Genomic DNA, 27,435 nt, shown 5'->3' with positions numbered 1-27,435 from the left:
GTAAAAACATAAATAAAATTAAAAACCTGACCCCTGAGCAGAGTAGTGAAAGAAGTGAGGGAGCCATCGTGCCAGTACTTGGAGTAACGATGTCCCGGACACGGGGTGCAGCAAGACCCAAGGTGACCGACGGGTTCCAGGAACAAGAGGTGCTGCAGAAGCTGCAAGGGCGAGGGAGAGAGTGGATGGAGGTGAGGTCCAGAAGGAAGCCAGAGGGCAGATCTCACAGGGCCGGAGGTTGTTTGAAGGACTTTGAATCTTAGTTTAAGTTGGGAGTCACTGGAGAATGGCCTCCTAAAAGAAGCTACTTAAGATAGGTCGTTCAGTTCAGTTCAGTCGCTCAGTCGTGTCTGACTCTTTGTGACCCCATGAATCGCAGCACATCACGCCTCCCTGTCCATCACAAACTCCCGGAGTTTACTCAAACTCATGTCCATCGAGTCGGTGATGCCATCCAGCCATCTCATCCTTTGTCGTCCCCTTCTCCTCCTGCCCCCAATCCCTCCCAGCATCAGGGTCTTTTCCAATGAGTCAGTTCTTCGCATCAGGTGGCCAAAGTATTAGAGTTTCAGCTTCAGCATCAGTCCTTCCAATTAATATTCAGGACTGATCTCCTTTAGGATGGACTGGTTGGATCTCCTTGCAGTCCAAGGGACTCTCAAGAGTCTTCTCCAACACCACGGTTCAAAAGCATCAATTCTTCGGCGCTCAGCTTTCTTGATAGTCCAGCTCTCACATCCACACATGACTACTGGAAAAATCATAGCCTTGACTAGACGGACCTTTGTTGACAAAGTAACGTGTCTGCTTTTTAATATGCTGTCTAGGTTGTTAGAAAAGAAAAAAAGTAGTTCCCTCCTTCATAATCTCATTATTTTCAGTTCTCCATGATAAGGAGGCTTGGTTTGCTTTATTATACAGCCACAATCCTAAAAAAATTAATATACACATATTACTTAATATAGTTCATTGATCCCATGTTTTCCAATTACTTACTTTAAAAGACAATACCTGAAAGCCCTGGGTGTTTGAAACTGCTTTCTTCCTCAGATAAGAAAGAGAAATTTAAAAATAAAAAATTCTGGGGAACTGGGGAACCCAAGTAATGATGACTTAATTTGTTTCATAAAGCCAGCCCTCACCCCCGACGCTCACCTGAGAGCCTCAGAGGACTTCTCGTGAAACAAGTGCCTCAGACTGTAAGTGAGGGGTTGCTGTTCATCACCAAGTCATGTCTGACTCTTTGCAACCCCATGGACTGCAGCACACCAGGCCTCCCTGTCCATCACCATCTCCCAGGGCTTGCCCATGTTTCCCCTTCACAGATTCCATCACCATCTCCCGGGGCTTGCCCATGTTTCCCCTTCATGGATTACTGCCTCCTTGTGACGAAGGGGCTTGCATAACTCAATGAAGCCATGCCGTGCAGGGCCACCCAAGACGGACGGGTCACAGAGGAGAGTTCTGACAGAATGCGGTCCACTGGAGGAGGGAATGGCAAACCACTCCAGTGTTCTTGCCACGAGAACCCCATGAACTGTAAGTGAGGTGGGGCCTTAGGAATCACCCCAACTTCAATGAAGTGGTTGCCCATAAATAGCCAAGAGGTTTCTGGGCATGAAAAGGCTTAGGAGAAAGTCCCCTAAAGACTCACCCATTAGCCAGCCTCCCGGGACTTTAGTAAAGGACACTTGGCCTTCATCGCATACTAAGTCCCGAGTGACTCCTATGACCGTGCTGCCTAGACATGACCTTCAGACACCCTGGAAGGTCTGAAGTAGCTAAGCTTACGTAAGCAAATGGAAATCAGCATCAGCGGTTGGGAGTGGCTGGGATGGGGAGGCAGGCAGACTGCTTTACAAAGAGCAGCATACATAAGGGGAAGTAGAGAAACGCGAAACCTGCCTACACTGGGCTTGGGAACAGGAGACGTGGACACACCAGGAGACAGTGGGATGGCCCGGGCTGCCCTCCAGCTCCTGACCCTTCTCTGGGCTGTGACAAGGACCAGCACCCAGACCCAAAGCTCATGCTGTGAGTAGGGCATTTTTTCCAAGGAGGTCAAGGAAGCGGTTACCCTGGGGACAGGCAGAAACCTCAGACACTGACATCTAATGATGAGAGAGTGCCTGAAAGTAGCAATCGTGACAGGAGTTCCACTACAGGGTGTGAGTGTGTATGGTTCATCTCTCCTGACTTAATGGCATGAGTTCTTTGAGAGGCAAGTCTCTGCATTTTACATTAAGAGAAATTGCAGGAATGATGGTTGATGATTCGGGGGGAGACCCTCAGTGACTATTCTGACCATGTGCCACTAGCAGTGAGAATGTTGGGTACCTGCTGAGGATAGGTCAGAGCCCAGATCCTTCTTATATCTCATGTAAAAGTGAGAAAAAGAGGGATGCAAGGAAATCAGTGATTTCTGGGAACATGCTAGAAATAGATGAAATGTCTGTGAGCCATAGCATTTGATGCTGCTAAGTAAAAAAATCACTTTCTTAAAGATCACAGTTCTTTGGAAAGATGTAGGGACTAACTGGGGTTTCCCAGGGGCTCAGAATCTGCCTGCAATGCAGGAAACACAGGTTCAATTCCTGGGTTGGGAAGATCTCCTGGAGGAGGACATGGCAGCCCACTCCAGTATCCTTGCCTGGACAATCCCATGGACAGAGGAGCCTGGCAGGCTACAGGCCATGGGGTCATAAGAGTCAGACATGACTGAAGCACCTGACCATGCATGCAGGGACTGACTGGCCTCAAAAGGAAACCTCAGCGTTTTCTCCATTTCTCTTTAATAATCACCCCTAATGGGGGCATCCCCAAGGATACTAAGAGATGCTTTCTCCTAAGTGATGCAGAAAACATTTCTGAGAAGAGACAGTGAGGATGAGGGGTTTAGTAAATGGCTTTGCCCTTTGCAGCTGTTCCCTCAGCAAAGCAGCCCTGGGTCAATGGCATCCAAGTGATCATGGAGGACTCGGTGATCAACTCCACCTTCCCAAACCCCAGCATCCTGATTGCCATGAACCTGGCTGGAGCCTACAACTTGGAAGCCCAGAAGCTCCTGACTTTCGATCTCATGGCCAGTGACACAGCCGGTGAGAAACCAGAGCCCCTTAGCGGGCTCCCTGAATCTCCACTCCCAGACCCCCCTCCCCAAGTCCCTCCACCCCAACGCTACCTGTGATGGGGCTTGAATCACCCAAACACCTTTCCCTGCATCCCTGGAAGGGCGGAACCTCGAGTCCGGGCACTCACATAGGAGGGCAGTAAAGCAGAAAGAGCTCTAGATTAAACATAAATGAGCAGGCTTCCACGTCTGACTCTGCCACTTATTAACTCTGTGCTCTTGAAGTGGTCACAGATTCCTGTCAACCTCACCTCTGTCATTTACAAAATGCTGGTCATTCGAATAGCAATAACACTAGTAGCAGGATTTCTTTGATGGTCCAGTGGTTAAGACTCCACACTTCCAATGTAAGGTGACGCAAGTTCAATCCCTGGTTGGGGGAGAAACTAAGACCCCATATTCCATATGGCATGACTGAAAAAATAAACACGAACAGCAGTAATAACAAAAGCAATAAAATCTCTGTTCTGCCTACCTCACAGGAGTTGCCTTGAGGTCCAAGTTAGAGAAACGAGTAGAGTTAAAAGTGTCTTGTAACTAGACATGTTTCCATGTGAATTTGCAGGGGTATTCTTGCTGCCTTTCTAGGAAATCCGAATGAGGTGGTCAAACCACATAGAGGTCACCAGGTTGAACATTCCTGCAGTGTTTTCCCCCACCTCTTTCCTTAAGAAAGGTCAAAAAAACTATCTGATCACATTATTTTTGAAAAAATGAAAATTATCTGGAAAGAAGCAGAGAGCTCAGCCTGACCACTGGAGCACTCTCCTCTGGGAATGCCTTTGTTTACCAGTGTTCTCTCCTCCACAGGCCTGGCCGCTGGAGCTCTCTCCTCTGGGAATGCCTTTGTTTAACGGTTTTCTCTCCTCCACAGGTCTGACCACTGGTCAGCTCGCCCTCACCATCATGGCCCTCATCTCCTCCTGCCGAGACCCTGGGGACAAAATATCGACTCTGTGGACACAAATGGAGGACTGGACACCTTCCAGTAAGACCTCATCAGAAGGGGGGCGGGGAGTGAGGCCCTTCCTGAGAATTTCTGTAAAGAGAAGACGGAAGGGTGGACATGGAGGGAAGAGACTGGTGTTCCTCCACTCAGGGACACTCTGATAATCCCCACGTGAGGTCTCCACTTCCGGTCCAACGAACTAGAAAGACCACCCTCCCGGGAGGACATGACTGCATGCCTTCACCTGAAGACAGCAGCCTCCCTTTTATTCCGCGCCCCTGCCAGCTGCCATTCTTGGTCTGAGACACAGGAAGTTATCTCTTGCCGATACAGTATCTTCCTTTTTGGACAGGATTTCTAGCCATGTCCATTTCAAAGGTCTGGCTTTTCCTTTTTCACAAACACCTTCCTTGTGGTGAACGTTAGTCTTACGCAGGCTCCTGTCTCCTCTCAAGGCCTCGATTCCTATGCTTCCACCTTCTATGGGCCCAGTTTGGCCATCCTGGCTCTGTGCCAGAACAACCCAGAGACAGCCTTACCCATAGCAGCCCGCTTCGCCAAGGTCCTGCTGGCCAGCTCGTCTCCCTTTGACGTGGGTAAGTGGCCGGTTTTTAACGCTGCCCTGAGCTTGGAACACCAAGGTCACTGAAGGGTAGAGCTGGGGGTGCTGTGGGGCGGGGGCTTTCCACGGGGGAGGAGGGGAGGACCAGGAAGATGTCCGCAGGTGAGAGATGCTGGGCAAACACTTGGTGGGCGTGTGAGGGATAAACGAAACACAAGGCACACACGAACAGAGAAAGGAAAACAGAAAACCAGGGCAAAACTCGACGTGTCTGGCAGTTACAGAATCTCCATGGGAACCAATAAGTGTGTCATCCAAGTCAGGAGTCGTTCCCAAACAGCAGTTAAATTATTAAACCAACGTCTAGACTCAGCCCCACCCTGAGCCTCCCCTTTAAACCCTACTGAACTCCAGGAGTTGGTGATGGACAGGGAGGCCTGGCGTGCTGTGGTTCATGGGGTTGCAAAGAGTCGGACACGACTGAGAGACTGAACTGAACTGAACTGATGCGTCCACACTCTGTTCTTCTCAGGGCTTCTCCTTACAATGTCCAAACATTCTCTTTATATTAAACAGCTCCTCTCTGAACCTTAAAGCCATGGCGCTCTCCTTCAAGGGTGCCCTGGAACCTTCTTATTCCTGCATCCTGCAAGGCTGCCTATGAACGGAGACTCTCTCCGCCACCCTGTCACACATAATGACCCCTTCTCGGCACGATGCCCTCTGTGAGGTCCCTCATCTGTGGTCATCTTTTCTCCTCCACCACTGTCTAAGCAATAGGATCAGCTCATGTTTTCACCCCTCACGCATGATAGGCAGCTTCAGCGGCCTCTCTCATTCCAGCCTCTGTTAGACCAACACTCAGGTCGAGGTTTGCTCAAGTATCTTCCCTGTGGGTCAGACACAGACTGGCCTCTGTTTCTCATCAGGGACTTTCCCATGACTGGGGCATCTCTGCCAGTTCAGGAAATTGGGACTTCTCGGCCAACACTGTCATCCTTAGTGAGATGATGCAACTTTGGGGTGGAGATTAGGGTGGGGAGGAAAAGGTTAGTGAGGGAAGAAAATGCCATCTGGCGAGTCTCTGGTTTGTTCCCGTCTCACTGTACCAGAGTTTGCCCATTTAGTTCACACGTAGTAAGAAGGAAAGGGATGAGGACCCCTGTAACCGGGTACCCCGGAGGAGGCAGGCCCCCCCTTCCCCTTCATCCAAGAGTTCACTGCCAAGGACCCCTGTATCAGGTACCCTGGAGGAGGCAGGCCCCACCAGCCCCCCTCATCCGAGAGCAACAGGAGAGAGGGCCGAGAGGGAAAAACAGGTACAAGCAACGAATGCTGAAGGAGTTCAGAAAAGAGACCGCGCCTGTTGGGTGGGATGACAGAGGAGGCTTCACTGAGAAGTGACGACGGCTGGGACTCCACCAAGCACTGACTTTTTGGAAGATAAATGCTGGGACATGGGAAGCAGGGTTGAAAATGCTACCAGTCAACTTTCATTCCAGGCGTGAGCCTTGGCGTCGTGCGGAGCGGCTCTCAGGTCCTTTGCTCCTTACTAGCTGTGAGGCCCCTGGGGGGTTCCCCAACCTCTCTGAGTCTTCATGCTCATCCTTGGAATGGAGACCATCAGAGGTCCTATCTCACAGGCTGTCCTGAAGGGTCAGGGAGGTTACTGAACACAGTAAAGTGAAAAAGTGAAGTCAGCCCCACAGTCGTGTCCGACTTTGCGATTCCATGGACTGCAGCCTGTCCCCCTCCTCTGTCCGTGGAATTCTCCAGCAAGAGTGCCAGACTGGGTTGCCATTTCCTTCTCCAGGGGATCTTCCTGACCTGGGGACCAAGCCCGGGTCTCCTGCACTGCAGATTCTTTACCAACTGAGCCACTAGGAAAGCCCCCATTGAACGCAGCAATCCAACAGTAAAACGTGGGTTGTTCCTATTGTGGAGGGGGTGGTGGTCTTACCCTCTGCTCTGATTCACAGACGCGGGAGCAGTGGCGACCTTGGCTCTGACCTGTATGTACAACAGGATCCCCATAGGTTCGGAGGAAGGGTACCGCGCCCTGTTCGCTCAGTCACTAAAGAAGATCGTGGAGGATATCAGCACGAGGATCCGAGACAACGGCATCATCGGAGACATCTACAGCACTGGCCTTGCCATGCAGGTAAACGCATGCTGCAGGAGACGCAGGTTCAATCCCTGGTCGGGAAAATAGACCCCACATGCTGCACAGCCTGGCAAAAAAAAAAAAAAAAAAATGCAGGTAAGCCTTAATTCCCCTAACTTCACCGGTAAAGTATAAAAACAAATAAACATGAACTCTTTGTTTCCTTGGGGAAAAATAATAAATCCAAGAAATGTATTTGTTTGCTATTAATAATGATCAGTTTGTTCATAAAAATTCCCACGTGGCCCTAGTGGTAAAGAACCCACCTGCTAATGCAGGAGACATAGGAGACCCAGGTTCGATCCCTGGGTTGGGAAGATCCCCTGGAGGAGGGCATGGCAACCCACTCCAGTATTCTTGCCTGGAGAATCTCATGGACAGAGGAGCCTGGCAGGCTACAGTCCATGGGGTGGCAAAGAGTCTTGGACACAATTGAAGTGACTTAGCACGACAGTTTGGTCTATTAAAAAAAAAATAAGGCTATTAGAGTAAGTCCTCAAATAACATTGACTTTTCTGACTTCATCTTGCCAATCAAATGTTCTTTTATCAGCCTTATATCTTGATCCAAAAAAAAGTGGGATCATATTCAAAATGATTAATGAAAGTAAGCCAAAGCTGCCTAGACAACTAATTTTTGTCAAGCTGTTTTACTCTGTCGATGTCATTTCAACCTCACAAAGATCCCTACTACACGGCAACACCAGATGTGTATGGCCATCCAGTTTAGACTCTGTGCAGCGTTCCCCTGGGGTAGAGTCTCAGGCTCAGATGCTGTGAGATGCTGCTTGATATAGCTCCAAATACAACCACACACACACACACCTCTCCCTCCGTTGATTAGGGCAGCAGCCTCCTATGGAAAACACACCAATAAAATAGGGAGAGAGAGAACCAACTAGAATCAGAAATTAAAGGGTTATCTGCAGCCAAATCATCTCAAAATGCCCTGTGAAGTGAAGTCGCTCAGTCGTGTCCGACTCTTTGTGACCCCGTGGACTGTAGCCTGCCAGGCTCCTCGGTCCATGGGATTTTCCAGGACAGAATACTGGAGTAGGAAGCCATTTCCTTCTCCAGGGGATCTTCCCAACCCAGGGATCGAATCCGGTTCTCCCGAATTGCAGGCAGACTCTCTACCTTCTGAGCCCTACAGGAGTAATAGAAAAACTACATTATGACCTTGCCAACATGGAATGCCCAAGAACTAGAGAATCATAATATTATGCTTAGTGAAATAAAACAGGCAGAAAAAGACAAATGCTATATGATATCACTTACATGTAGAATCTAAAAAATAATACAATGAATGTATATGCAAAACAGAAACATTCTCGTAGATATAGAAAACAAACTTGTGGTTACCAAAAGGGAGTGAGAAGTGGAAGGACGAACTAGGGGCATGGGGTGAACAGATACAAACTACTAGGTATAAAATGGATCAACAACGAGGGTATGCTATGTAGCACAGGGCTTTATAGCCATTATCTTGTAATAACCTATCATGGAGTATAACCTGCAACAATACTGAAGCACTATCCTATATGCCTGAAACTAAAATAATATTATACAATCCATGAAATTCTCCAGGCCAGAATACTAGAATGGGTAACCATTCCCTTCTCCAGGGGATCTTCCCAACCCAGGGATCGAACCCAGGTCTCCCACATTGCAGGCAGATTCTTTACCAGCTGAGCCATCTGGAAAGCCCATAAATCAACTATACATCAATAAAAAATAAAGAAACAGAATCATGGTGTTATGATGCCAACCCTAAATCTAATTTAGTTCTGGATTAGTGCAGGAGGATGTATAGAATGGTTTGGTATTCTGTATATTAAATTAGCAATGCAATGTATAGCATGGTGACTATAGTTAATAATACTATATGATATATTTAAAAGTTACTAAGAGAGCAAATCTTAAGTTTTCATCACAGTATAAACACAGCGGAACTATGTGTGGCAATGGATGGCTAGACTATATTGCAACCATTTGACAGTATATACAAACATAAAACATACAGTACACCTGAAACAAATATAATGTTACATGTCAATTATATCTCAATTTTTAAAATATTTTTAAAATTAAGATTAAAAAATCAGCAAAGGCCATAAGTAGACTAGAAATCTGTTCATGTTACACATAAGAGTGGATACAAAATCCCCAATGTGCCATGGAACCAACTAGTGAAAATAAAATCAGTTTCTATATTATGTTTCAGTCAGTGGAATTTTGCCAGAGAACAAAACACCATTTTACTGGCTGAATCACACAGGAGCATTCCCAGGGCTCTGGTCTAGAAAGCTTTGTAGTGGGACAAAGGAAGTCTGGAAGAAATTCATGGTGTTTTTTTCATGACTCACTTAAAATAACCTTGCTCTCTTTAGCGCCAGAGAGAGAAGTGTTTGCTTTTGTTAATTTAGTTTGTCAATTCTGCAAGGTACACTGTGATAAGCTGTACCTGAGAATTAAAAGTTTCGCTTGGAAAAAGGCAGGGCCTCATTCATATCCAAATATCAAAGGCCAGGTGGATTTCTCGTCAGTTACATAGCCTCTCCCTAACTCCAGCATGCCAGGGTTTCTTACCCAGGCAATCTGAAGTTTGAAATCACCAGGTATCTACTATATACACTTTTTCTAATCTAAAATATTCTGGTGTCAAAAGCCAAGTGTTTCTGTTGCTGTTCAATCTCTCAGTCGTGTCCAACACCATGGACTGCAGCACGCCAATCTTCCCTGTCCATCACCATCTCCCAGAGCTTGCTCAAACTCATGTCCACTTGAATTAGTGATGCCATCCAACCATCTCATCCTCTGTCATCCCCTTCTCCTCCTGCCTTCAGTCTTTCCCAGCATCAGGGTCTTTTCCAATGAGTCAGTTCTTCACATCAGGTGGCCAAAGTATTGGAGCGTCAGCATCAAAGTTTCTAAGACTCTAACAACTTGAGCTTGAATCCCAGATTGACCACCATCTTGGGAAAATATTGACTTTCTTGGGATTTCATTTTCCCCATAATAGCAAAGGTATAAAAAAAAAATCACAGACATAACATGGCTTTTAATAACTGAGGTCTTTCCCAAGGGAATAAGGTGAATTAAGCTTTCTCCGCAGCCTTCACTTACCTCTGCCTGCTATCATTGCCCTTCAAGTGACCTAGGCCACTCACATTGCTTCCCAGGGGCACTCATGGGGCTTTCCCTCTGTTCCTGAATCCCTGCTCTTTCTTCCATCAACATGCCAATGCTTTCAAGTTTCCTCTGGCAAGAACTTAACTTGGAGAGGTAAACTTCTCCTGCCAAGCTACTATTGACTTCTAACAATGAACGCATCGTTGTTGCTGTTCTGTCACTGAGTCGTGTCCGACGCTGCAAGCCCATGGACTGAAGCACCGTGCACTCCAGCAGGCTCCTCTGTCCTCCACCATCTTCCCAGGTTTGTTCAAATTCATGTCCACTGAGTCAGTGATGCTGTCTCACCATCTCATCCTCTGCCGCCCCCTTCCTTTTTGCTTAATGCATCACTCCTTTCTAGAGAGTTGCTGTTAGTAATGTTTTATCCCAAAGGGATACAGATCACTTAGCAGGATCTGGGAGAGGAACGTGGCTAGCGGACAAAACGTGGTTGCTGAGAAATCCTAATGGATGCCCTTTAACCAAAGAGCCCAGTAAAGCGGACTCTGGGAAGAGCCACTGTCATGGTTGCGGAGGTCAACAGTGCCTGTCAGAACTGCCTGTTTGCTGACACTGTTGCCTCCAGCTCACAACCGCATCTGGCTCCCCTCTCGCATCTCCCATTTATCATTCGAAGCATCACATGAATCAGTCGTCAGCAACTCCAATCCATTAACACGCTCTGGTGGCTGTGATCAGTACAACCCTAAAGAGAGGGAGATGGGAGGACAGCTTCCACATCATACATTAAAAAATGCTGCCGCAGGGACTTCCTCGACAGGCGTGTCATTAAAACTCTGTGTTTCCACTGCAGGGGGCACGGATCCCATCCCTGGTTGGGGAACTAAGATCCCAAGAGACTTGGCCAAAAAAAAATTTTTTTAATTAAAAAAGATGCTTTTGCACAGTATCCCATCTGAAACTCCAATGACTACCCCTAAGGTAAGGCAGGAGCTACGATTTCTAATTTACCCATGAGATAGAAAACTCAGTAGAGTGACTTGCATGGTATATTCATCAAAGACTCATTATGCAGATAACAGAAACTCGAACAGTTTTTGCTTAAGAAAAAAAAACTGAGATTTACTATTTCACATAAACTAGAGACTCCAGGTGATTTCAGAATTAATCAGAATAAAGGTCTCAAATAAAATACCAGGGATCAGTCTATCATCGTCTCTCAGTCATGATTTTTCTGCTTCTCTCCTGCTTCTTCAAAGTGTCTGAGAAAAATGGTCACTAGCGCCTTCAGTTCAGTTCAGTTCAGTTCAGTCGCTCAGTCATGTCCAACTCTTTGCGACCCTATGGACTGCAGCACACCAGGCCTCCCTGTCCATCACCAACTCTCAGAGCTTACTGAAATTCGTGTCCATTGAGTCAGTGATGCCATCCAACCATCTCATCCTCTGTCAACCAGTTCTCTTCCCGCCTTCAATCTTTCCCAGCATCAGGGTCTTTTCCAAAAAGTCAGTTCTTCGAATCAGGTGGCCAAAGTATTGGAGTTTCAGCTTCAGCATCAGTCCTTCTAATGAACACCCAGTACTGATTTCCTTTAGGATGGACTGGTTGGATCTCCTTGCAGTCCAAGGGACTCTCAAGAGTCTTCTCCAACACCACAGCTCAAAAGCATCAATTCTTCAGTGCTCAGCTTTCTTTATGGTCCAAGTTTCACATCCACATATGACTACTGGAAAAACCATAGCTTTGACTAGATGGACTTTTGTTGGCAAAGTAATGTCTCTGCTTTTCAATAGCCTGTCTAGGTTGGTCATAACTTTTCTTCCAGGGAGCAAGCCTCTTTTAATTTCATAGCTGCAGTCACCATCTGCAGTGATTTTGGAGCCCAAAAAAGTGAAGTCTGTCACTGCTTCCACTGTTTCCCATCTATTTGCCAAGAAGTGATGGGACCGGATGCCATGATCTTAGTTTTCTGACCGCTGAGTTTTAGGCCAGCTTTCTCACTCTCCTCTTTCACTAGCGCCTTAGTGATTACTAACCCGTAAGGGAAAGAGAAGAGGCTTCTCCCTCAGGGGTCTGTATGTCAGGGAAGGACTCTGATTGGCATGTGCGTCTGCCAATCCCCGCCACCAAGAGGACGCACGCGGCGATTAGCCCTGCCCCTGCGTCGCCGCCTAGGCCAGGGCTACGGAACCTCTGGCTGGCGCTCCTGTGTGATCAAATGAGTGGCCAGTCCCCCGAAGGGTGTGCGGAGCAGAGAGTGAAGAGGTCTACCTCTGTGAGACGGCCAGGTTGTCCTAGACGAGAGCTCCCCAGAGGCTTGCTTTGCCAGCTCTCCTCGCCCTTCTCCATCTAAGAACTGTGAGCAAATGCAACCGCCCGGATAGCGCTCCCTGGATCTAAGTGTTGTTCAGTCCCGAAGTCGTGTCCGGCTCAATGCGACCGCGTGGACTACAGCCCGCCAGGCTCCTCTGTCCATGGGATTCTCCAGGCAAGGATGCTGGAGTGGGTTGCCATTTCCTCCTCCCAGGGATCTTCGCTACCCAGGAATTGAACCTGCGTCTCCTACCCCTCCTGCATAGGCAAGCAGATTTTTTTTTTACCGCTGAGTCACCTGGGAAGGCTCCATCTAAGGGTAGCTCAGATATTTACTGAGGCGCTGCTATGTGACAGACACTGCACTAAGCAGGGGGGACACAGCTGTGAATGAGACAGACATTGTCTGGAACCTCTGGCTGATCACAAAGGTTAGTGATGGAGTCTAACCCTCACAGGACTTACAAAGGCCAACTCTCGGCTATACCTAATCCGTGTGTGTGTGTCTCTTCCCCCTGGCCCCAGGCTCTCTCCGTGACACCTGAGAGACCTAACAAGGAGTGGGATTGCCAGCAGACGGTGGATACTATACTGGACGAGATCAAGGAGGGGAAATTCCAAAACCCCATGTCCATCGCCCAAATCCTCCCTTCACTGAAAGGCAAGACCTACCTAGATGTGCCCCAAGTGTCCTGCAGCCCTGGTAAGGACTCTGAACATCTCTCTCTCCCTATAAGGTGGCGTCTTATGCCAGGAATGACAGGTGGACCTCAGTGGTATATGTAATGACAGATGGACCTAAGTGGACCAATCGTAAGTGGCATAAGGGCTTCTTATACCCGTGACTTCCAGGCAGACAGAGCCACGTCTGACGTCCGGTCCCCCAGAGCTGTGTGCCAGCACGCAGCCATGCTGTCCTGCCCTTGGAATTCAGCCCCATGTCCACCTCATTCGGCACACGTTTTTTGAGCACCTACTATAGGTAAGGTGTTTTGTGGGATGCCGGTGGAGAGAGGTCCATGGTCCTAACAAATTAACGACTTCATTCATTCATTTGACAAGTGCAACAAGCATGACGCAGGATCTTGTCATATCTGCTCGTTACAAAGCCAGGAGATAAAGTGTAGACAAAAACTACAGTATTTGGAAGAGTGAAATAAATATTAAGTAGGGACCTCCTGGCACTCCAGTGGTTATGATTCCATCTTGCAATGAAGGAGGGGAAGGGTTGATCCCTGATTAAGGGACTAAGACCCCATATGTGTTCACTCGCTCAGTCATGTCCGACTCTGTGTGATGCTATGGACTGCAGCATGCCAGACTTCCCTGTCCTTCACACCTCACAGCCAAAAACCCAGAAAACAAAATGAAAGCAAAATTGTCACAAATTCAGCAAAGACTTTAAACAATGGTCCACATCAAAAAAAATCTTTAAAAAGAAAGAAGTATTGAGTAGAAATAGAAGCGTCTCACACTGCAAAAGCAAAGAAAGTCTGACCAATCATGAGTTTGCCTGGGAGGCTTAGGGGAAGAGCGAAGTTGACTCTACAGTCAAGACTTAGAGATGCAAGAATATGCTTACAGCGCACCACAGGGATGGGCTGAGAACCTGGCACAGAGATGTTATACATTTCCTTCTAATGACATACTAACATAAAATGTGATTCTTCTTACATTGCATGGACTTCCTGGTACAAGCAGTGATTAGCAAGCTCCTTGTCAGGCTCAGTACAGAATCTACAGACACCACAATTAAGCAATCCAGTCCCAATTGTACCAAACTCAGCTACACTCACCTAACTCCTTAGGCTGCTTACCAAAGATTTCCCAACTTGAGCAAGGTAGCCGTAGAGTCCTTCCTAGGATTCCACACTAGTTACCCAGGTATTTTGTTAAATGGTCTGAAACGTATTACCTTTGCTTCTAGATTCTTCAGGTTAACAAAAAGCCCCAAGTGAACAGGGAGTGTCATGTACAATACGTGACTTAGGGGTCACAATCTCCCCTTCAGTTTAAAAATTCTTTTAACAAAAGAAATGTTCATTGTTAAGGGAGCTGTCGGTTCTTTGGCTGTGACCATTTCTCTAGAAAGGTAAACAGCTTCATAGATCACACCAGTTTCTCAGAACATTCCACAAAGCACACAGAATCATTGTCATTTCTTGAAATGTTTCTGGGATGCTCTGCCAAAGACAGAGATGCTGCACCTAGACTGCTAACTCCATAGTCTTTAACGAGTTTGGCCTCTGTGCTCTTCACAGATCAAGAGGTGAAACCAACTCAATCCGACTTTCCCAGCCCTGTTCCCACCTCAGCCTCCAACATCACTGTCGTCTACACCATAAGTAACCAGCTGAGGGGCGTGGAGCTGCTCTTCAACGTGACCATCAGTGTGAGCGTGAAGAAAGGATCCGTGCTGCTCGTCGTCCTGGAGGAAGCACAGCGCCGGAACCCCAAGTTCAAGTGAGCGCTCCAGTGACTCTTGCCGCTCCTTCCAAGTTCAGTCTGAATCCCCATTCTCTCTCCTTCCTTCATGTTCCTGCTTTTTTCCCTTCTGATAAAGTAACAGATCTTTATCAAATAGCCCCTTGAGGTGCCTGCGATCTAGTAATGAAGCAAGGCCCTCATGAAAATTAAATCACTCAAGTGATTTAATAGATAATGGAGTTTTCAAAACAGGAATTCAGAGAGAGAGCACAGAGTGGATTAGAAGGGTCGAGGAATGCTTTTGATCGCCTCAAAGAATAGGCCTCATACAGGAAGATATGAAAGGATGGTATTCCCAGAGGAGGGGATTTTATCACCCCAGAGATAACAAGTTTGGGTATAAATTCCTTGAACTCTTAAAGAAGGACAAAACATTTGAGACAGAACTGAGCAAGGAATTTAGGGTCAATGAATAAACCAGCTTGACTAGAGAACAGAATACAGGCCTGAACTAAATGAACGGTGCCTGAAGGGATAGACTGGGTGATACTGTAGACAGCCTGAAATCCCAGGCTAAGGAAATGGGACTTCACGCTGTGGTGAAGCATTGCAAGTTTTTGAGTAAGATAAGTGTTGCAAAATGTTAACTGGGTTGGAGAATGAATGACAAGAAGGAAAGCAGGGGCGTGACTACAGAAACAGAGCTGTTACACAAAGTGAGGAGGACTTTATCTAGGAGAAACGCACTCATGCCAAGGAAGATGCCCCAGGGCTTGTGAGGGACTGGACGTGGAGGGGCAAGAGAAAGAAGCTTCAGAACTGTTGATGGGAGTGTCAGTAAGAAAGAGTGTCCTTCAGAGAAAAACAATCCCTTTAGACATGTTTGATTGTCTGAGTTTGAAGTGGAATCATCAGGAAGCTTTTGGAGGTCTGAAAGAAGTCCTAGAAAAAGAGGGCAGGGTAAGCAAAAGAGACTGGGTCCTCATCCAACAGAGACGATGATGGAAGTTAAGGACTGTGTAGTAGGTGGCAGATACAATGCTTCCACTAAAACCTGAGACAGATATAATTATTCCCATTTTACAGACAGAACCACTTATATCCAACACAGTTAAGTAATGTTCTAAAGATCACATAACATGTCACTAGTAGAGTTGAGATCTGAAGCCACATTTAACTGATTCCAAAGCCCATGTTCTTCCCACTGCCCAATTGGGGAAAAAAATGAAATAAAAAGGAGAATTTAAGCTTTGGGGAATATTTGTAGTTTGCAAAAAGAGGGAACAGTAGGGAAATATGGAGAAGCTAAGCTGTAAGAGGGGGGAAGGGGAAGATGCTAAGCCATGGAAAGAAAAAGATGAGTTACTTTCAAAGGAAAGATGACATAATCCAAATTCTGCAGAGAGATGTCCGGGAGAAAGACTGACAAAGGCCAAGGAATTGACGAATGGGTGACGCGGGAGCAGTGGCTCAGGGTTAGAATAAGTACACGGGTCTGCAGACCAGCTCAGAGCTTCTCCAACTTCTGTAGAACAGGTTGGGATAAAGATCACATTTCTAGAATACTTAATTTGCCAACAATCTTCTGAATATACTTTACTTCCTCTCCAATCTTAGCTTTAATTTTGCCTGAATTTTATTTTTCTAATTAAACTGTAGTAAATATACATAGGATAAATTTTGAGGAGGAAAAGCGTAAAGAAGAAAACAAAGCATCCATAGTCTATCCAGAACATAATCACTGTTGATAGTTTTTATAATTTTACAGGTATTTTGTCCATGCGTATTACAAATAGTTGTGATTCATATATACATGAAATAGATAAATATTTCTCATCCAATGTGTACCCCACATTTTCACTTAATATTATTGCATAAGCATTTTTCCATGTCACTGAAAACTACTGAAAAATATGCATTTTATATTCCATCACTCACCTAATTTTTTTGCCCATTGTTGAACATTAACATTTTTTAATTTGCTTATTGATAAGTTTTTTTAAAACCCATTTGTATTTTTATTTAATTCCAAGTGAAGTAAATGATTTGTTCATTAGTCATTTTCACTTTCTCTTTTAGACATCTTTTTCTGATCTTTGAAGCATTTAGAAGGTCTCTGGCCCTTCGTCTTTTTTTATTGCCTGACTTGGAGTGAGGCATTAATCATGTATGATATTATTCTCACAGATTTGAAACAACCATGACATCCTGGGGACTTCAGGTCTCTTCAATTAACAATATCGCTGGAAATGTTAATGACAAGACATACTGGCAATTCCTGAGTGGCAAAACACCTTTAATAGAAGGTGAGTGAAGAAAAGGAATGTAGGCACTTTTTCCACTGTTTGAAGTCTAAATTCTTTCATTTCCAAATTTAATTCATTCATTTATTTAATCAATAAATAATTGTGAGAGTATGTGTATATACAATAGTTGTATATATAGCAGCTTTGTATGTACATATGCACTTATATCATAAATATACAGTGGTGTTAGATAGATAAATAAATAGAACAAATGAGTAATTATTTTAAAATGTTTTTTAAAAAAATCAAGAATCCTGGGACATCTCTGGTGGTCCAACAGTTAAGACTCCACGCTTCCACTACAGGGGACAAGAGTTTGATCTCTGATCGGTGAACTAAGATCCCATATGCTGTGTGGCTCAGAAAAAAAAAAATCAAGAATTCTAACATCACTCTGAGCTAGTGGAAAAAAAAAAATTCAGTGAAGAAAAGTGGATTGACCTAAAGTAATAAGAGCTAAAGAAAGAAAAAGCAGATGTGAGAAAGACTTAAAACCAACAAAAAAAACAACAAAAAAGTGTGTTATCTAAGAAGATGGCCACTTTAGGGTTAAAAGACACATATGCGTGAAACAAGAGAACAGCAAACTCACAGCCAGAGGAAATCAATGAGGGATAAAATAACAGCTATCAATGTCGTGATGTTACTTTATTTCCTGTTCACATCAACTCTGTAGGTATTAGTGACTGTCCTTTTAAGCAGAAAAAACAACAACAACAAAAAAAAAACCTGTCTCAGAAAGAAAAGAGACTTGCCCGAGGCATATACATAGTATGTGATGGAGCAGGAATCAAGTCCACAGCTTCCCTCAAAGTCCATTTTTCACCTTCTTTCATAGTAGTGTTTTTAAAAATTGCCAAAAAGAAGAATGTTTGCTTGGAGAAATTTCGAAGAATGAAACTCAGACTCAGCAAAAACCTTAACTATCTCCAAAGTGTTTGCACAAACGCTAAAATATTCTCTAACTTAAAGAGCACTGGTCTACTTTGTCTAAGGATGATGTTAAGTTAACCAGATGTTCACAGAGAGATGTGACCATCCCTTCACACAGTTGTGAAGTCAGTAGAGTCATAGCAGAGTCGGACTGGAGCTTTGTCAAGATGCTTCGTTATCCAAGATAACAACGAGAGAGATGTCTTTCCTAGCACCTGTCATGAATTGAACAAAATCTGGCCCGTCAGAATTGGTGGAATTGCAGCCAAGCATAAAAGAAAGATTTTAGAGTCTCATAAGCCTTGGTTTGAAACACCCCCTCCTCTTGTTTAGCCACATGGCCCAGCTTGTGGGATTTTAGTTCCCCGACCAGGGATCAAACCTGGGCCCTGGCAGTAAGAGCACTGAGTCCTCGCCACGGGACCAACAGGCAGTTCCTAAAGCCCTTTCTTATTTTCTAGCTACGCTAAGCAGATAATGGCTCTTCTCTGAGCCACGGTGCCCACAGCTACCAACTGGAAATAAAAATGCCCTTTAGGTTATTGTGAGGATTAGAAATAACACATTTGAAACGAGTAAGTTCACTGCCTTTTGCATGGTATTTGTTCAAAAATGCGTATCACTCTTGTTATCAATTCTCTTACAGTTTTCATCTCATTAATTGCCCTGGAAACTTAAATCAGGTTTATTCTCCTGTCTGCTAGTTACTTTTCTTCTCTGGGGGGAAAAATGTCCTCTGAGATCCAAAATGATTTGGGCCTGGAATTGTCATGCTTTCTGACGCCTGGCTACTTCAAACTTAATCATCAGTTATGTCATAGTCTGTGTTCCCTGCCCAGAAAGACAAAAATTCTCAACCAACTGCCCTTCTTAAACCCTCCAAAATGTAGGCATTCCCAACTTGAATGCTCTAAATTTGGCTTACATGTGCCATTTTAATAGTAACAACTTTCTTGCACATTTATTATGTGTTAGGTACTGTATTAGGCACTGGCAGTCATTATTTCTAATCCTGGAAATAATTCTTCAGCATAAATACTAGTAGTCCAGTTGTATATAGGAGGGAAGGAGTCTGGGACAATCTAAGGGGTTTGGCCAAACATTTGCTCCACATGGCAGCTGAGAGCCTGAAAAAAAAAGACCTTGAAGTCTCAACTCCATGCTTCCTTCATACTGGTTAACTCTGGAGATCTTGTTCCCCTAACAAATTTAACGGGCTTCCCAGGTGGCGCTAGTGGTAAAGAACCCGCCTGCCAATGCAGGAGAGGTAAGAGACGCAGTTTCCATCCCTGGGTGGGGAAGGTCCCCTGGAGAAGGAAATGGCACCCCACTCCAGTCTTCTTGCCTGGAGAACCCCATGACAGAGGAGCCTGGCAGGCTACAGTCCACGGGGTCACCAAGAGCTGGACAGGACTGAAGCGACTCAGCGGCCCACTGGCAGCCAATGTAACCGGGGATCCTGCGGGCGGCGGGCGTGGCCGCGGGCACCGCGGTCACTTCCGGTGGTTCTCTGCCTGTTTCCAGGAGTCGCTGACTACATACCCTTCAACCGCGAGCACATCACAGCCAACTTCACTCAGTACTAAGAGAAGCGGGACTGAGCTTCTATCAAATGTCCCCAAGGGATGGCTGGAATTGTTTTTCACATCATTTGAAATCTATGCAAAAAAAAAAAAAAAAAGTGGGCATTTACGATGCCACCATATTACTGGTTAAAATATGGAAACCACAATGTAAAATAAATGATGCAAATCGCCGGAGTCTCAATGTCTGTGATCCATGAAAGAAGTCTGATTTTTCACGGCCATGATGGCCAGACATCATTTAAATGTAGGGTGAGGGTGAGGGAAAAGGGGCCCCTGGCTGATATATTGGAAGGTCATTCTGATCTCTTTTTGATTGATTAACCAACACAGTCTTTTATTCTATAAAGGAAATCTTTAAAAAAAAACTTTTTATATCTTATACCAAGTACTCCTTTTCAAATCACCTATTATAAACATAGACACATACACATTCATCCATACATGTGACAAAAATTATTCCATACGAAACTCCCAGAAGGTTCAGAACTAGATCAACGATGTTATATCACAATTCTCCCCTTCCATTTCCAATATTTGTTCTGGGTAAATCACATTTCAAATATATTTGATATAATTTATATTTATGCATAATTATATTTAATATTAATATAAATTTAGCATATGAAATATTTTATATATTAAAGGTAGACATATATCTGTAGCTGTGCTCCATAAATAATACATATAATATTTTGGATGTAAAATATAGGTGTGTATTGATAACCTCACCCTATCCTACGTATGTATATATATGTATACACACACACACACACACACACACACACACACACACACACACACGAAAAGTGAAAGTGAAAGTCGCTCAGTCGTGTCTGACTCTTTGCGACCCCACCCATGGGCTATACAGTCCATGGAAATCTCCAAGCCAGGACACTGGAGTAGTTACAGATCTTTCGGAGAAAAATTTAAGACAATAAACTCTAAACTCTGCTTGTTGGAGTCAATATTGGTATAAACTTTCTAAAGAAGAATATGAAAATGTGTATCAGAAGACCTAAGGTATACTCAACTTTGACCCCCAAAAGTCCCAATTTTGAAATTTATAGGAAGGGGAAAGCATAAGAGGACACAGATACATAAGAATCAAAACTTCAGCTGGGTGTGACTCCGGAACTCAAACCTGGTTCTGTAACAACCTAGGGGGTGGAATGCGGAGAGAGTTGGGAGGGACAGTTCAAGAGGAAGGGGACAGGTGTATACCTATGGCTGATTCACGTTGATGTTCGGCAGAAACCAACACAATTCTGGAAAGCAATTATCCTTCAATTTAAAAATAAATTTTAAAAAAGTCAGCTGGCACAATTAGAGAATAAGCCTTAGATGTGCAGCCTCAATAGACTTCCTAGAACTGAACCCAGACGTGGACAGGCTTAACTGCCGCATCACAGGCCACCCCTGCTGGCATCTGAGAGCAAGAACCTGCCCTCCGGTAACAGTCTGGCCCCCAGGAGAGAAGCATGGCCCACAGGCCCAGGTCCCCACCCCGTCACGGCTGTAAGGGAAGTCACAGGATCCCGGACAAAGGCCAGGACCGTCACCGTCACGGAAGGAGCCCTCAGGAAGTGGCGAAAACGCGCTTCCCAGGTGGCGCTGGTGGTAAAGCCGCCTGCCAACGCCAGAGACATAAGAGACGTGGGTTCAATCTCTGGGTCGGGAAGATCCCCTGGAGAAGGGAATGTCCACCCACTCCAGTATTCTTGCCTGGAGAGCCCCGTGACAGAAGAGCCTGGTGGGCCACAGTCCATGGGGTCGCAAAGAGTCAGACACGCCTGACACAACCTAGCGTGCATGCACATTTCTTCTACACTTAATTTATTGTGGTTTTTTTACGAGTTTGTTCCTAGGTCAGGAAGATCCCCTGGAGTAGGAAACGGCAACCCACTCCAGTGTTTTGCTTAGAAAACTCCATGGACAGAGAAACCTGGCAGACTCTGGGGTCACAAAGAGTTGGATACGACTGAGTGCGCACACACACATGATGTATCGTAACATTTGTAGCATGGGGAAAATGGAAGCCATCTGTACGTCCAACAAAAGAGCAAAATAGGCAGACCCCTTGGATCTACATGATGGGATTCTTAAAAGTCACTAAAATTCATGTTGGAGATAAATACTTGATGACATGAAAAGACATCCATGCATAGCCAAGTGAAGAAATTAGACTATACAACATCCCAATATCATCCATCCCAGGGTGTGATAGTGGTTACCTCTGCATGATAGAATGACTAGTGATCAATTTGTTTCTGTTTTCTAAGTTGTCTCCATTCAACACATAATAGTTGAGCAGTGGAAAATGGGGGAAAATTTTAAACAAAGATGACTTTGGGACTTCCCTGGTGGTTCAGCGGTTAAGACTGCATACTGCCAAAGCAGGGAACACAAGTTCAATCCCTGGTCAAAGAACTATGTAAGATACCACGTGCTGCATGGCACAGCCAAAAAATAAAAATTAAACCAAGACGACTTTTTCGCGTTTAACAATAAAGTTGGTAACAATTGCAGGCACACACAAAGGAATGTGTGTGTGTGTGAGTCCCGCACCCAACATTTGCTCTAATGATAGACATTAAAGGAAGAAAAGGGGCATGGAAGACAAAGAGAGGGGATCCTGGGCTGATTTCATGTGTGAAAACCTCCTTTTAACTACCTGCCTAGTAATTGACTGGGTTTCCCAGGTGGCCCTAGTGGTCAAGAACCTGCTTGCCAATGCAGGAGACATAAAAGACGTGGGTTTGATCCCTGGGTCGGGAAGATTCCCCTGGAGACGGAAATGGCAACCCACTCCAGTGTTCTCGCCTGGGAAACACCATGGACAGAGGAGCTTGGCTGACTACAGTCACAGAGTCGACACGACTGATGTTACTCAGCACACTAGTAATTAGCTGTGTTCATCTGTGTTGGCAGGGGTGGGGACAGGGGAGTGAGGCTGACGACGGGTCTGCTATGAGGAATTGCAATTCCACTTTGAGGAAGTGCCTTAATTAAATGCAATCTGTATGTGTTTATTTTTGCATAACTGCTAATGCACCAGACAGCATTCTGGTGTTTCAGTGACTATAATAAGCGCTTTTGTGACCTCTAGTGGTCATGGCTGGTAAAGGCTAAGTTTGCTTCCCGCAGGAAGTAGTCAGTTAAGTTCAGTTCAGTCACTCAGTCGTGTCCAGCTCTTTGCGACCTCACGGACCACAGCACGCCAGGCCTCCCTGTCCATCACCAACTCCAGGAGTTTACCGAAACTCATGTCCATCGAGTCGGTGATGCCATCCAGCCATCTCATCCTCTGTCATCCCCTTCTCCTCCTGCCTAATCTTTCCCAGCATCAGGGTCTTTTCCAATGAGTCAGCTCTTCGCATCAGGTGGCCAAAGGATTGGGGTTTCATCTTCAACATCAGTCCTTCCAATGAACACCCAGGACTGATCTCCTTTAGGATGGACTGGTTGGATCTCCTTGCAGTCCAAGGGACTCTCAAGGGTCTTCTCCAACACCACAGTTCAAAAGTAGTCAAGAAGTGGGCAGTTGGGCCCAACTACTTTTGTGAAGATGCAAGGGAAAGAGGAAGGAAGATTACCACCAAATACTATCCCCCATTTAAAAATAACACAGAACACAAAGTGCATATAGAGGGAATATTCCTCAATATGATGAAGGCTATATATGACAGTCCTACAGCCAACATCTTACTCAACCATGAAAAGCTGAAAGCATTTCCTCCAAGCTCAGGAACAAGACAAGGATGCCCATTCTTGTCCCTTTCATTCAACATAGTATTGAAATCTCTAGCCAGAGCAACATTGTAAAGCAATTACCCTCCAATTAAAAATAAATAAACTTCTTAAAAGAAAAATAAATGAAATAAAAAGGCTACCCTCTCATGTTTTCAAAGGAACTAACCATATACCTGGAGGAATTTTAAAAAAAACATATGAAATGAAACAAAAAAGAAAAGAACAGTTTTAAATTTTATCATGAAGATCAAGCATGCAAAAGGTGCCATAATATTTTTTTGCAGAGTAAAGTGCACAAGTGAAGAACTTGATCAGATGTATGTAAAAATGTGTAATAAAGTAACAATAATTAAAACAGTATGGCACTGGTTTCAGAAAGAGAGACTATGGGAGTGGAGTGAAATGTCAGAAGGAACTCAAAAAATTAAAATGTGGGAATTTAGTACATTATATCAAATGAGGATTTTCAACTTGGAAAAGAATTATGTTAGAGCCTTACCTCTGTTCCTTATAATCATATGATCAGTCTCAAAGACTCTGAAAATTACTGGTAGATTTTACTGCTTAAAAAATTATTATCATCATGCCTCAAAAAAATTAAAGGATGTACTGAAAGATGAAAAAAAATCAAAACACATACAACTGAACAGGAGTTAATATACATAACAAGAAGCTTTGAATCCAGAAGAAAAAAAATGAACAGTGTGATTAAAAAACAAAATACACAAGAAAGTGAATCACACATACAGAAAAACAGACAAAAAGATATAAAACCAAAAATATGAGAAAAGTTCATCATCAAATAGTAATTTTTTTAAATTGCAAACTAGGGACTTGCCTGGTGATTGAGTGTTTAAGACTGCACTCCCACGGCAGGGGGCCCAGCTTCAGTCCCTGGTCAGGGAACCCCCGAACGCAGCAGGGTGCAGCCAAAAATAATATGCAAAGTGTGTAACCAGGATGCAAGCAATGTCACTACACAGAGCTCAGAATATGCTATCGGAAATCAGCTACAGCTTTGCCTGAGATGCTTATCCAGACTAACTCTGGAAGGCCGTTTTGTTGCATTTTCTACTCACTCCTTGATTAAAGGAAAAAAAGTTGTGTTGTCACTTCCAGCCACGTAAAACATATTGATTTCAGTAACTAAAATATCCAAAACTGTGTAATAATGGAAACTTGGAATTGCATTTAAAAGTAAAGCTGCTCACCTCTTCCAGTTTCAGTCAGAGAGAAAGGGGTGAAAACAAAAATGGAGGCAAGGGGAGGGGTCTTTAGTTCTCATTTCTGCACATTTACCAACACTTAAGACCTTTCCTGCCCCTGACCCCTCACCTCTGACCCCTTTGGGATGGCTTACAGTCATGCCACCTGCTAGAAGTTGACCTGTACCCTCCTCTCCCCCAAGAAGAGTTCAGCTGGAGTCCTAACCAGCAACACCTTAAAATGCCTTATTTGGAGCGAGGATCTTCACAGAGGAAATCAAGTTAAAGTGAGGTAACCAAGGTGTGCCCTAATCTAATAAGATTGGTGTCCTTATAAAAAGTGGGGATTTGGACACAGGACAGACCAGCATAGAGGGAAAACGATATGAAGAGAAGGGAGAAGACGGCCATCTACCAGCCCAGCAGAGATGCTTAGAGCAGACCCTTTTCCACAACTCTCAGGAGAAACCAATGCTGCTGACACCTTGACTTCACACTTGGGCCCCCAGAACAGGCGTGCAGTAACCCTCATTGTTTCTGCCACCCAGTCTGGGATACTTTGTTAGAGCATTCCACTGGGTCATGAGATAGTTGTTTCAGGGTTTTTTTTAACGTGGATCATTTTCAAAGTCTTTATTGAATTTGTTACAATATTACCTCCATTTTGTGTTTTGGTTTTTTGGCCTGTGACGCATGTGGGATCCTTTGCTCCCCGACCAGGGATCAAACCCACACTCCCGGCATTGGAAGGCAAAGCCTCAACCACTGTGCCACCAGGGAAGTCCCGCGGGGACACTTTAAAGTGTCCTCTTTCTCCTCGGGGCGCTTCCTGGGGTTTCAGAGGGTACACACACTGACTGCGGAGGACATCTCAGGGGCCTTGATGCGGGCACGTCCATCGCTGCCGGACAGCTGGCTGCTGCGGGAACTCTTCCCGCTGGCCCTGGCCGTCTGTCGGTACAGCTCCTCTGGCTTCCACTGTAAGCCTGCACACGGCTCCACTTCTGGCCAACAGCATAGTCACACCTTTGACTTGACATCAGTGCAAACCCGGCTACTTCCTTCTACTCTGAAGCCACAGGGTGATTTGATCAGCCTCCAAACACAGACTTTCCCAGCTGTGTCTGTGGGATGATCTTGAAATGTCTCTCACTGAGCCTCATGGAGCACTTCATCCCTGAGCAGCGGGGAGGGAAGTGAAACTCACAGAATATCAACTCTGTCCCAAGAAACCCTTATTGTCATCACCAGTTTCCCCTTCCTTTTTTGATTTTTCCAGTGCTTCTTACAGACCGGGGCTTCCCTGGTGGCTTAGATGGTAAAGACTGCCTGCAATGCAAGAGACCCGGGTTCAATCCCTGGGTCAGGGAGATCCCCTGGAGAAGAAAAAGGCAACCCACTCCAGTATTCTTGCCTGAAGAATCCCATGGACAGAGGAGCCTGGTGGGCTACAGTCCAGGGGGTCCCAAAGAGTTGGACACGACTGAGTAACAAACTACACACTAGAGGAGAGTGAGTAGCTAAGAACAGCAAAGCCAATCCCTATCAGCTCCATTATATTAATAAATCCAGCCTAGGAAGCTCAACTCCTCAATCTGAATTACAGGAATTATCACATACCTTGGGGCCTCAGGCCAAACTGAGTCACAGGCAATTCTGTGTTAAAGTCCTGTTATAAACATAACATTGGATGTGGTTTTTCACCTGCCATATTCAGTTCAGTTCAGTCACTCAGTCGTGTCCGACTCTTTGTGACCCTTTCCATCACCAACTCCCTGAGTCCACCCAAACCCATGTCCATTGAGTTGGTGATGCCATCCAACCATCTCATCCTCTGTCATCCCCTTCTCCTCCTGCCCTCAATCTTTCCCAGCAGCAGGATCTTTTCAAATGAGTCAGCTCTTCGCATCAGGTGGCCAAAGGATTGGAGTTTCAGCTTCAACATCAGTCCTTCCAATGAACACCCAGGACTGATCTCCTTTAGGATGGACTGGCTGGATCTCCTTGCAGTCCAAGGGACTCTCAAGAGTCTTCTCCAACACCACAGTTCAAAAGCATCAATTCTTCAGCGCTCAGCTTTCTTTATAGTCCAACTCTCACATCCGTAACTTTCCTTCCAAGGAGTAAGCGTCTTTTAATTTCATGGCTGCAATCACCATCTGCAGTGATTTTGGAGCCCAGAAAAATAAAGTCAGCCACTGTTTCCACTATTTCCCCATCAATTTGCCTGTCATATTGGCAAAGCTTTAAAAGAACTTTCATATCCTTTCTCAGAAAGGATACAAACAGTCGTGCTCATCCATTGTTGGTGAAGGCTAGTTTTATGCAATTTTATGAGGCAAAATGATTTTAAATGAACGTCCCTTTGATCCAGTGACTTTTCTTTGGAATTTGCTCAATAGAAATACCAAAACAGTACCAAAATGGTATGACTAAGGATGTTTATTGCAGCGTGGTCTATAATAACAGACTTGTAAATAACTTGACTAAGCCACAGTAGGGATTCATTTATTATGGTGAAATCATTCATAGAAATGCCATGGATCTCGTCTGTAAATTCTAAGACAAAAGCAAGAACAGTAGTTGTCATGATTCCCTCTTCTTGGTCAAACAATTAGAAGTTGATCCATTCTTTGTGCCTGTTGACTCACTCCATGAGAAATGCTGGAAATAACTCCCTTGTAAAACTCTAGTAACTCCCCCAGAGTCTGGCTGACTGATTTAGCTGGAAAGCTCTGGAACATGTGTACACACGCTCATGTGTCTCATGACAAGAAGGTAGATGCTCAGTAGATACACATGCAAAGAAGGAAGACTTCTCTGAGCCTTGTTTCCACTGTCATCTACAGACAAAAAAGGACTCTAATACGATAACCTGTGTGTACATGAGAGCCCTTGGTAAACAGCAGGTCACTCCAGTATGTTCATTATTAATAGTGTGTTAGAGCACATTGTGTCTTTAACTCACCTGCTTGT

The 27,435-nt window shown here is 45.0% G+C and overlaps 1 protein-coding gene across 1 annotated transcript; it reads left to right on the top strand.

The window, feature by feature from the left end:
• Positions 1 to 1,865: 1,865 nt before the first annotated feature.
• On the top strand, positions 1,866 to 19,674 carry CBLIF (cobalamin binding intrinsic factor). Its single transcript, XM_043914543.1, has 9 exons — positions 1,866 to 2,034; positions 2,922 to 3,098; positions 4,005 to 4,118; positions 4,535 to 4,675; positions 6,621 to 6,802; positions 12,778 to 12,955; positions 14,514 to 14,715; positions 16,867 to 16,985; positions 19,443 to 19,674. Exons 1-9 carry the CDS (start codon positions 1,956 to 1,958, stop codon positions 19,502 to 19,504), a joined length of 1,254 nt encoding a protein of 417 aa, XP_043770478.1. The 5' UTR covers positions 1,866 to 1,955; the 3' UTR covers positions 19,505 to 19,674.
• The last annotated feature ends 7,761 nt before the right edge of the window (positions 19,675 to 27,435 follow it).

Source organism: Cervus elaphus, chromosome 1, assembly GCF_910594005.1.
Source record: "Cervus elaphus chromosome 1, mCerEla1.1, whole genome shotgun sequence".
Lineage (NCBI taxonomy): Eukaryota > Metazoa > Chordata > Mammalia > Artiodactyla > Cervidae > Cervus > Cervus elaphus.
Note: the sequence above shows the minus strand (reverse complement) of the source record. Positions and strands in the feature narration are given on the sequence as shown.

Excerpts from the sequence above, each read along its gene's own strand:
- CBLIF (XM_043914543.1), top strand. The coding sequence starts at position 1,956 with ATGGCCCGGGCTGCCCTCCAGCTCCTGACCCTTCTCTGGGCTGTGACA. Across the intron at positions 3,099-4,004 it reads CATGGCCAGTGACACAGCCG|GTCTGACCACTGGTCAGCTC; the intron begins GTGAGAAACCAG and ends TCTCCTCCACAG. Across the intron at positions 12,956-14,513 it reads CCAAGTGTCCTGCAGCCCTG|ATCAAGAGGTGAAACCAACT; the intron begins GTAAGGACTCTG and ends TGCTCTTCACAG.